This window comes from Sinohyriopsis cumingii, chromosome 6 (assembly GCF_028554795.1).
Source record: "Sinohyriopsis cumingii isolate HCF-2022 chromosome 6, ASM2855479v2, whole genome shotgun sequence".
Lineage (NCBI taxonomy): Eukaryota > Metazoa > Mollusca > Bivalvia > Unionida > Unionidae > Sinohyriopsis > Sinohyriopsis cumingii.
In genome coordinates, this window is record NC_142966.1 from 41,605,014 (window position 1) to 41,617,630 (window position 12,617).

A 12,617-nucleotide genomic window follows, 5' to 3' on the forward strand; every position below is an offset into this window, starting at 1 on the left:
AACCAGAGGTCTCATTAGGATTTTAAAACTAAGAGTCCATGGCTCCCATTTTGGTAAAAATATGAGTCCCATCAGGAAAAGTTGCAGTCCCCTCTCAGAAAACTATGCCAATTATAGTAACTACTGGTTGCCATAGAGTTTAATTTCTTCATTCTTTATAACACTGACATATTTATAACACTGACATAGCTCTTGCTTGTCCATCAGAGCGAGTCTGAATTTTTTCGATCCATGGAAGGTCTTATTCAAAGCACTAAGCTAGGCATCACGCACTTTCATACACTTGGCTAATGTCCCTTTCAAATTATCAGTTCTAGCAACTGTAGCCCTCTCCTGAATCTCACAATCTTCGTCAGTTTGCCATTGAACCCCAAAATACTCATTCAAGTCTATGTCTCAACATGTCATGATTCCGAGGTCATGTGCACTGCTTATTCCGTTACACTCGGAAATGAACACTAGAATGAAAGCTAAAGTTGTTTATTTGATGTACTGTTATAAATGACCACATGTACATCTCTGGGTATTTCTGCCTCTAAATTCAAGCACTGTAAATATCAGTAGATTTTCCCACCCAGCTGCCAGTCAAAGCCTTTGATCTCGCTGCTTAGCTATTGCAGCATGTTCTTTTGATGTACTCTTATAATGGTGACAACGGGGGGGGGGGGGGAAGGGAGGGGGGCTTACAACCACTAAATTCTGTCATTGCAAATATCATCACAGCTAACTGATCAACACATTTTTCCACTATGGTGGTGCTATACAGTTTCGCATTTTGCATAGGGTTAGGATTTTAAAGAAAAAGAATGTCCCCGTCTTTCCTCACTGGTTATACTGGCTATTTAAAAAAGACCTTGTATATCTTAGGTATAATGCAAAGAACCTTTAATTCCCTTTATTTTGGTGTATGATTGATGGGTGTACTATGGGTTATAGTGTATACAGCTTGGCCTTACATCAAATGTGCACCTTTCAAAAAAGTGCTAGCTCTACTTGGTCATTTTCACTTCCTGAACTTGAGAGGTCAATTGTATAAAAAAGAGCCGATAACTTTTTTTACATTTTATATATTTGGTAATTCATTCATTGCACTTTCAGAAGCTGGTATTGTCTAGTCTGGCAAAATTCATTTCCCTATTTTAATAGCTGCTATGTATAGTGTACTTTAGACTAATTCAGACTGATTTTTTAACACAAGGGAGCAGTCATTTTAGTTAGCAGTGTGCTTAAATCATGTAAAATTTCCAAAAGTACAATATCCAAAAGAAATATCATCCACATTACATTAATGTAGCATAGAGGTATGCAAACATTCTCTCCACTGTGCATGTTTTAAATGCGAACTACTTCACTATACATACGTCACTCTCTCAAAAGTACATATTATCTGGTGAGCGCCACCTATGTAGGTGACTGATGCAGGACTGGCAAGTATTTGAATTTTACCGCCTGCCTAAATAAAAAAAATTGGCGTCCAGATACGCGTGATTTTAAGCGTTTCCGAGACCTCTGTCAGTTTTCACTAACATGAACCCTGCCAAAGATTCACTTCCTTGAATCAGTGTTTTGCTGCCTCTTATGCCAGATGTTTCACTTCCATAATGCTGTATTAGGGTTTTAAGTCCAACATTCCCATAGTATTCTTGTTCAGACATGGGTATATTTAATAAATATAACTGGCATATTCTCCATCCTACATCGGACTCGCACTCAACATTACTTCTGGGCTCAAAATCACACACTGGTATTTCCAGTGACATTTTTCCAATGTCCAACAGACCGATATATATGAAATTCATTGTCATCATAGCTATCACCAGCCAGTATTTGCCGACTGAAAAACGTTGTCTGAAGACAAACCGTGTTGTGATTCAACCATTTTGGTTTCCTGTGTGGCCCTTTTTGGAAACACGCATTTGTAAAACTCACACGATGAAAGTAAGGCTAAAACTCAAAAAAATGCCTGTTCCAGGGCCAAGGAACAAATCAAATTTCGTTTAACAGCCATTCATGTCGAACCGAAGTATCCTGATATCTGGATGTTGCATCAAGTGTTGTGAGACAGCTGCGGCAGCACGAATTACGTCGCAAAATGCACTTTTTAAGTTAAAGTTAAAAGTTTAATAAAAATTGCATACTGCGCAAAGAACATTTTTTATATCCATGACGTTGACGTAATTTGCCAAACGCGTATCACTGCTTTAAAATTACGCGAATTCGTACAAAGTACGTGCACTCGCGTGTATTGGCATCATTTTCTGACCCAATGTTTTATTCACGTTAGACCGCTAGGAGGGGGGTAGATGCAATTTTAAATATATATTCGGGGGTTTTTTTCTTTTTTCTTTCTGACAAACCCACCAGCGATTTCTCATTTTGTTAGCACAACCCACAACAGAAGTGATTTTCCTAACCAACCTTCCACTGTCAGAATTAAAATAGTTCGAAACACAACCTCCTACAGAAGGTTTTTTGAAGTGCCGTCCCCGGGGGTGATGTATGTTTTACTGGAACAGCCCTTAGTGTGAACACCACTAGTAAACAGTTGCCATATGCTTTGCTACTGACAACAGAATTTCAGAGCAAAAGAAGACGCCTGGGTTCATGTTTTGTTTACTTATGTATTCTTATACTGCTGTAAAGCTAATATTTGTTGCACAGTCTCTCCCTGATCTTTTTAGCACATGGTAACTGATATGCAGAGATTTGACATCCACAGACATCGCCTGCATGCACAGACAGCTCTAACCAAGTACAGATATATGATTCCCACATACAGAGGTAAGTGGCATTATCCAAAGATATATACAGAACTATATGGCTTTTGCACTAAACATTTTATACCATATATACATGCTTACAATTCTAGCTCAACTGTAAACAACATGGTGATCTGCCATCACATCATACACTAGCAGATCAGGATCTATATTGTTTGTTCTACTTATTATTCCTAACAAACTGCATACACCTGGATATGCTGGTACATTATATGATGGCAGATCTGGGTCTGTGCATTATGCAGGTGGACTTGGCTTTTTCAGCATATATGGAAGTGATGTTTTACTGTGTCAAAAATATTCATTGTACTGGATCTGCACAGAACCCCGCTTTGAACAGCATAACTACCAGTAACGTCTTCATATTCAAAAACACAAGCCCAATTTTCCCTAATGATTCCAAACAATTCTAGGTTTGCTATACATCAGAAATATGAGTTTTCTTACCATGATCCCAGACCCCTCTCTTGCACTCCAGGCAGATGGCTTCTTGAAGGGGACATGTACAGGCATGTATAGTTAGGCACTTTTTACCATGGCAGATCCAGGCCTCACAGAAATCACAAATGGCACCCTGAGAAACAAAAAATGTCTTCAAAGTTTGGTAAAATTAAGTACTCTACTCTTATTTTATGAATAAATAGCATTATTACTTTATTTTACTTTATTTTTTAAAAAATCACAAATTTTTCAAACATTTCTGGCTATGTCAACACCAGCAGTAAACAATAATATGATCTGTCTTTTCAACACCAGCAGTAAACAATAACACAATCTGTCTTTTCAATCATATTCCTGCAGATTGGCAATGAAGACCATTGGGTTATAATCTGACTGTACTGTAATGGTCCATGGGAAAAATGGAATGGGACCAGTGAAGAGGGATACTAGATTTCTGACATATATGTGATGACCCTCCCTAGCTATCTCTCTCTCTCTCTCTCTCTCTCTCTGTCTGTCTGTCTGTCTGTCTCTCTCATATGACACCTGGGGAAAACTTAGATTCCATAGAATCCAAGTTGAAAATTATCTGCTAATATATGTATGTTAAATTATTGGGTCCATAAAGCTGCCAATCCCCATTTATAATTTCCCCAGCTAACTCAGACTTGAATGTAAAAAACTTACCATAACCTTTGTCAGTTTAAAACTAAATGTAGTTAATGTACAGTGACCAACATACAATGGCAGATTATCATATTTAATGACACACATCAACCCACAGTTACATACTGTAACAGTGATTTCTACATCGCATGATAAATTGACATAGAAGCAAACCTTAATAAAAACCAAAATAGTCATTAAAACATGAAATACAGGTCACAGAGACCTCTTTTTTGATGGATCTGTCCTCAAATCATATCATATACACAAAGTAATATGATTCTGCTGCAAAAAGTGCATTAGAAATTGAGTTAAGTGCAAAAGTGTGTGATTGATGTATGGCTAGAAGGATGAACAAGGTTAACACACTATGAAATTTGCTTATGAAGACCTTATGAAGAAGAACTTTTCTTGTAAATCCGAAGTTTAGAGAAGACTGACATTCAGTAGCCATGACACCTCTACATGATGACATGAACTGATGGAGATCACACTCAGTCAAGATCTCATAATGATGCATAATAACTGCTGATGAAATCCAATATTTCAAACTAAAGTTTTATTCTGGAGAGCAATGTTACCAGAAGGAGGATGGGCAATCAACGAACATGCCTCTTAATAAAGAAAATGTAGAGGACATTAAGTTAAAATCATTCAAGGTCTCATCAATACAAAACTGCATGCCATATATAGTTGAAATCTGACAGAACTTGGTAAAGTTATGGTCCTGAAGCCAAGTCAGGAGGATGAATAGTCAAGGGCCATAACTCAATAACTTCAATATTTGACATCAAGGATCACTAGAAATCAAACTCACTCAAGTTCTAATGAATCTGATACCACATGCCAATATGGTTGAAATCCAACAACTGCTGGTTATGTCCAGAGGATGAGCAACAACTGCTGGTTATGTCCAGAGGATGAGCAATCAAAGGGATTTAACTCCTCTAAAGAAGATGAATCCCATGTAATGCACATGCAATCAAAGGGATTTAACTCCTCTAAAGAAGCCCATGTAATGCACATGCAAGTTGGAGACAATGTTCATACTAAATCAGAATATACTGACTAGTTAGTCTTAAGCTTTTATGGTTAAAAGCAACATTCCATGTGAAGACCAAAGTAAGTGTCAAATTTAGTAACTACACAGAAAGGGGCTGACAAGAGTGAAACAATGAAAGTACATCTCAGTTATGTTGAAAAGCAACATTCCATGTGAAGACCAAAGTAAGTGTCAAATTTAGTAACTACACAAAAAGAGGCTGACAATAGTGAAACAATGAAAGTACATCTCAGTTATGGTGAAAAGCAACATTCCATGTGAAGACCAAAGTAAGTGACAAATTTAGTAACTGGTGGCGCTCACCAGATAATATGTACTTTTGAGAGAGTGACTTATGTAAGGTGAAGTAGTTCCCGTTTAAAACATGCACAGTGGAGAGAATGTTTGCATACCTCTATGCTACATTAATGTAATGTGGATGATATTTCTTTTGGATATTGTACTTTTGGAAATTTTACATGATTTAAGCACACTGCTAACTAAAATGACTGCTCCCTTGTGTTAAAAAATCAGTCTGAATTAGTCTAAAGTACACTATACATAGCAGCTATTAAAATAGGGAAAATGAATTTTGCCAGACTAGACAATATCAGCTTCTGAAAGTGCAATGAATGAATTACCAAATATATAAAATGTTGTTGTTGTTGTTGTTGTGGGGTTTAACGCCATTTTTCAGCACACGATAGGCCATATATGGCGGCCAGTATTAATGGTGGAGGAAGAACCCGGGAAAAACCAGGAAAGAACCACCGACCCACGAGAAGCTACTGGCATGCTTTCTCACATATCTACATTGGCTGAATCTGAGACTCGAACCGGCGCAGACAGAGGTGAGATGGCAGTGATCCGTAACGGCGAACGCTTTAGACCACTCGGCCACTCGGGGCCCCTATATAAAATGTAAAAAAAAGTTATCTGCTCTTTTTTATACAATTGACCTCTCAAGTTCAGGAAGTGAAAATGACCAAGTAGAGCTAGCACTTTTTTGAAAGGTGCACATTTGAAGTAAGGCCAAGCTGTATACTCTATAACCCATAGTACACCCATCAATCATACACCAAAATAAAGAGAATTAAAGGTTCTTTGCATTATACCTAAGCTATACAAGGTCTTTTTTAAATAGCCAGTATAACCAGTGAGGAAAGCCGGGGACATTCTTTTTCTTTAAAATCCTAACCCTATGCAAAATGCGAAACTGTATAGCGCCACCTTAAAGAAAATAAAAAAATGTTTGCAATTATTTTTTTTTATTTTCATATAATTATGTATGATGTTGTGAATAAAATGGTACATTCATATTGCATTTAAGCATGAAAATAAGCTAATTATGATCATTTTTCTCTTGCTTACATAATTTGCCATGAGGTATGTTTGTGTGAGTAGTGACCTTAATTATGGGGAAATTAGAAGTCTTAGAATATAGGAATAGAGTCAACTTAAATTTAAAACTGTTGCAATAAGTGACAGAAATATATGGTGAAAATGTTTCTTTTCATTTATTTGCAATCAAATAAAAAAATAAATGAAGAGAAAGTGAATTCGCTTCTTCCATATTAAACAATAGGCAAATATTTTACACTTTGACCTTTGACCTTTATGAAGCTGATGAGTTACCTCCCTTTTCTAATTGTAAAATTCATTGTTGATATCTCAGAAATAATTCTGGCTAGTTTCATGTTCCTGTCATTCAGCATAACATTGGTTGCTATGTTTACAAAATGTAATGTGCATTCTTAAAATAGCTCACTTTTATCGGGGGGGGGGGGGGTAGGCTGGACTTGTTAGAGACTCTGACACTCATAAATACTGTTCTGTGGGGAAAAAGGCAGGAGAATTATTCATAAGGATTGTTTTGATGCTTGCGACTTAAATGTTTCAGCCATATAAACGTAATTAAATCATAAAAAAATAATACCTACATCTTCTTTATGGTGGCGCTCACCAGATAATATGTACTTTTGAGAGAGTGACGTATGTAAGGTGAAGTAGGTCGCATTTAAAACATGCACAGTGGAGAGAATGTTTGCATACCTCTATGCTACATTAATGTAATGTGGATGATATTTCTTTTGGATATTGTACTTTTGGAAATTTTACATGATTTAAGCACACTGCTAACTAAAATGACTGCTCCCTTGTGTTAAAAAATCAGTCTGAATTAGTCTAAAGTACACTATACATAGCAGCTATTAAAATAGTAAAATGAATTTTGCCAGACTAGACAATACCAGCTTCTGAAAGTGCAATGAATGAATTACCAAATATATAAAATGTAAAAAAAGTTATCGGCTCTTTTTTATACAATTGACCTCTCAAGTTCAGGAAGTGAAAATGACCAAGTAGAGCTAGCACTTTTTTGAAAGGTGCACATTTGAAGTAAGGCCAAGCTGTATACTCTATAACCCATAGTACACCCATCAATCATACACCAAAATAAAGGGAATTAAAGGTTCTTTGCATTATACCTAAGATATACAAGGTCTTTTTTAAATAGCCAGTATAACCAGTGAGGAAAGCCGGGGACATTCTTTTTCTTTAAAATCCTAACCCTATGCAAAATGCGAAACTGTATAGCGCCACCTTAAAGAAAATAAAAAAATGTTTGCAATTATTTTTTTTTATTTACATATAATTATGTATGATGTTGTGAATAAAATGGTACATTCATATTGCATTTAAGCATGAAAATAAGCTAATTATGATCATTTTTCTCTTGCTTACATAATTTGCCATGAGGTATGTTTGTGTGAGTAGTGACCTTAATTATGGGAAAATTAGAAGACTTAGAATATAGGAATAGAGTCAACTTAAATTTGTTGTTGTTGTTGTTGTTGTTGTTGTTGTAGGGCTTAACGCCATTTTTCAGCACACGATTGGCTATACATGGCGGCCAGTATTAATGGCGGAGGAAGAACCCGGGAAAACCCCGGAAAGAACCACCGACCCATGAGAAGCTACTGGCAGGCTTTCTCACATACCCACCAACTTAAATTTAAAACTGTTGCAATAAGTGACAGAAATATATGGTGAAAATGTTTCTTTTCATTTATTTGCAATCAAATAAAAAAATAAATGAAGAGAAAGTGAATTCGCTTCTTCCATATTAAACAATAGGCAAATATTTTACACTTTGACCTTTGACCTTTATGAAGCTGATGAGTTACCTCCCTTTTCTAATTGTAAAATTCATTGTTGATATCTCAGAAATAATTCTGGCTAGTTTCATGTTCCTGTCATTCAGCATAACATTGGTTGCTACGTTTACAAAATGTAATGTGCATTCTTAAAATAGCTCACTTTTATCGGAGGGGGGGGGGTAGGCTGGACTTGTTAGAGACTCTGACACTCATAAATACTGTTCTGTGGGGAAAAAGGCAGGAGAATTATTCATAAGGATTGTTTTGATGCTTGCGACTTAAATGTTTCAGCCATATAAACGTAATTAAATCATAAAAAAATAATACCTACATCTTCTTTATGGTGGCGCTCACCAGATAATATGTACTTTTGAGAGAGTGACGTATGTAAGGTGAAGTAGGTCGCATTTAAAACATGCACAGTGGAGAGAATGTTTGCATACCTCTATGCTACATTAATGTAATGTGGATGATATTTCTTTTGGATATTGTACTTTTGGAAATTTTACATGATTTAAGCACACTGCTAACTAAAATGACTGCTCCCTTGTGTTAAAAAATCAGTCTGAATTAGTCTAAAGTACACTATACATAGCAGCTATTAAAATAGGGAAAATGAATTTTGCCAGACTAGACAATATCAGCTTCTGAAAGTGCAATGAATGAATTACCAAATATATAAAATGTTGTTGTTGTTGTTGTTGTGGGGTTTAACGCCATTTTTCAGCACACGATAGGCCATATATGGCGGCCAGTATTAATGGTGGAGGAAGAACCCGGGAAAAACCAGGAAAGAACCACCGACCCACGAGAAGCTACTGGCATGCTTTCTCACATATCTACATTGGCTGAATCTGAGACTCGAACCGGCGCAGACAGAGGTGAGATAGCAGTGATCCGTAACGGCGAACGCTTTAGACCACTCGGCCACTCGGGGCCCCTATATAAAATGTAAAAAAAAGTTATCTGCTCTTTTTTATACAATTGACCTCTCAAGTTCAGGAAGTGAAAATGACCAAGTAGAGCTAGCACTTTTTTGAAAGGTGCACATTTGAAGTAAGGCCAAGCTGTATACTCTATAACCCATAGTACACCCATCAATCATACACCAAAATAAAGAGAATTAAAGGTTCTTTGCATTATACCTAAGCTATACAAGGTCTTTTTTAAATAGCCAGTATAACCAGTGAGGAAAGCCGGGGACATTCTTTTTCTTTAAAATCCTAACCCTATGCAAAATGCGAAACTGTATAGCGCCACCTTAAAGAAAATAAAAAAATGTTTGCAATTATTTTTTTTTATTTTCATATAATTATGTATGATGTTGTGAATAAAATGGTACATTCATATTGCATTTAAGCATGAAAATAAGCTAATTATGATCATTTTTCTCTTGCTTACATAATTTGCCATGAGGTATGTTTGTGTGAGTAGTGACCTTAATTATGGGGAAATTAGAAGTCTTAGAATATAGGAATAGAGTCAACTTAAATTTAAAACTGTTGCAATAAGTGACAGAAATATATGGTGAAAATGTTTCTTTTCATTTATTTGCAATCAAATAAAAAAATAAATGAAGAGAAAGTGAATTCGCTTCTTCCATATTAAACAATAGGCAAATATTTTACACTTTGACCTTTGACCTTTATGAAGCTGATGAGTTACCTCCCTTTTCTAATTGTAAAATTCATTGTTGATATCTCAGAAATAATTCTGGCTAGCTTCATGTTCCTGTCATTCAGCATAACATTGGTTGCTATGTTTACAAAATGTAATGTGCATTCTTAAAATAGCTCATTTTTATCGGGGGGGGGGGGTAGGCTGGACTTGTTAGAGACTCTGACACTCATAAATACTGTTCTGTGGGGAAAAAGGCAGGAGAATTATTCATAAGGATTGTTTTGATGCTTGCGACTTAAATGTTTCAGCCATATAAACGTAATTAAATCATAAAAAAATAATACCTACATCTTCTTTATGGTGGCGCTCACCAGATAATATGTACTTTTGAGAGAGTGACGTATGTAAGGTGAAGTAGGTCGCATTTAAAACATGCACAGTGGAGAGAATGTTTGCATACCTCTATGCTACATTAATGTAATGTGGATGATATTTCTTTTGGATATTGTACTTTTGGAAATTTTACATGATTTAAGCACACTGCTAACTAAAATGACTGCTCCCTTGTGTTAAAAAATCAGTCTGAATTAGTCTAAAGTACACTATACATAGCAGCTATTAAAATAGTAAAATGAATTTTGCCAGACTAGACAATACCAGCTTCTGAAAGTGCAATGAATGAATTACCAAATATATAAAATGTAAAAAAAGTTATCGGCTCTTTTTTATACAATTGACCTCTCAAGTTCAGGAAGTGAAAATGACCAAGTAGAGCTAGCACTTTTTTGAAAGGTGCACATTTGAAGTAAGGCCAAGCTGTATACTCTATAACCCATAGTACACCCATCAATCATACACCAAAATAAAGGGAATTAAAGGTTCTTTGCATTATACCTAAGATATACAAGGTCTTTTTTAAATAGCCAGTATAACCAGTGAGGAAAGCCGGGGACATTCTTTTTCTTTAAAATCCTAACCCTATGCAAAATGCGAAACTGTATAGCGCCACCTTAAAGAAAATAAAAAAATGTTTGCAATTATTTTTTTTTATTTACATATAATTATGTATGATGTTGTGAATAAAATGGTACATTCATATTGCATTTAAGCATGAAAATAAGCTAATTATGATCATTTTTCTCTTGCTTACATAATTTGCCATGAGGTATATTTGTGTGAGTAGTGACCTTAATTATGGGGAAATTAGAAGACTTAGAATATAGGAATAGAGTCAACTTAAATTTGTTGTTGTTGTTGTTGTTGTTGTTGTAGGGCTTAACGCCATTTTTCAGCACACGATTGGCTATACATGGCGGCCAGTATTAATGGTGGAGGAAGAACCCGGGAAAACCCCGGAAAGAACCACCGACCCATGAGAAGCTACTGGCAGGCTTTCTCACATACCCACCAACTTAAATTTAAAACTGTTGCAATAAGTGACAGAAATATATGGTGAAAATGTTTCTTTTCATTTATTTGCAATCAAATAAAAAAATAAATGAAGAGAAAGTGAATTCGCTTCTTCCATATTAAACAATAGGCAAATATTTTACACTTTGACCTTTGACCTTTATGAAGCTGATGAGTTACCTCCCTTTTCTAATTGTAAAATTCATTGTTGATATCTCAGAAATAATTCTGGCTAGTTTCATGTTCCTGTCATTCAGCATAACATTGGTTGCTACGTTTACAAAATGTAATGTGCATTCTTAAAATAGCTCACTTTTATCGGAGGGGGGGGGGGTAGGCTGGACTTGTTAGAGACTCTGACACTCATAAATACTGTTCTGTGGGGAAAAAGGCAGGAGAATTATTCATAAGGATTGTTTTGATGCTTGCGACTTAAATGTTTCAGCCATATAAACGTAATTAAATCATAAAAAAATAATACCTACATCTTCTTTATGGTGGCGCTCACCAGATAATATGTACTTTTGAGAGAGTGACGTATGTAAGGTGAAGTAGGTCGCATTTAAAACATGCACAGTGGAGAGAATGTTTGCATACCTCTATGCTACATTAATGTAATGTGGATGATATTTCTTTTGGATATTGTACTTTTGGAAATTTTACATGATTTAAGCACACTGCTAACTAAAATGACTGCTCCCTTGTGTTAAAAAATCAGTCTGAATTAGTCTAAAGTACACTATACATAGCAGCTATTAAAATAGTAAAATGAATTTTGCCAGACTAGACAATACCAGCTTCTGAAAGTGCAATGAATGAATTACCAAATATATAAAATGTAAAAAAAGTTATCGGCTCTTTTTTATACAATTGACCTCTCAAGTTCAGGAAGTGAAAATGACCAAGTAGAGCTAGCACTTTTTTGAAAGGTGCACATTTGAAGTAAGGCCAAGCTGTATACTCTATAACCCATAGTACACCCATCAATCATACACCAAAATAAAGGGAATTAAAGGTTCTTTGCATTATACCTAAGATATACAAGGTCTTTTTTAAATAGCCAGTATAACCAGTGAGGAAAGCCGGGGACATTCTTTTTCTTTAAAATCCTAACCCTATGCAAAATGCGAAACTGTATAGTGCCACCAACTACACAGAAAGGGGCTGACAATAGTGAACCAATGAAAGTACATCTCGGTTATGGTGAAAAGCAACATTCCATGTGAAGACCAAAGAAAGTGTCAAATTTAGTAACTACACAGAAAGGGGCTGACAATAATGAACCAATGAAAGTATATCTTGGTTATGGTGAAAAGCAACATTCCATGTGAGGACCAAAGTAAGTGTCAAATTTAGAAACTATCCAGAAAGGGGCTGACAATAGTAAACCAATGAAAGTACATCTTGGTTATGGTGAAAAGCAACATTCCATGTGAGGACCAAAGTAAGTGTCAAATTTAGAAACTACCCAGAAAGGGGCTGACAATAGTAAACCAATGA

At 35.8% G+C, this 12,617-nt stretch overlaps 1 protein-coding gene across 1 annotated transcript in view; it reads right to left on the bottom strand.

Moving 5' to 3' along the window:
• Nucleotides 1-12,617, bottom strand: part of LOC149796781 (zinc finger protein 330 homolog) — a 66,342-nt gene that overhangs the window by 36,301 nt on the left and 17,424 nt on the right. The window contains exon 5 of the mRNA XM_089961438.1: nucleotides 3,228-3,354. Coding sequence (XP_089817564.1) covers nucleotides 3,228-3,354 — 127 coding nt within the window. The remainder of the gene's footprint in view (nucleotides 1-3,227; nucleotides 3,355-12,617) is intronic.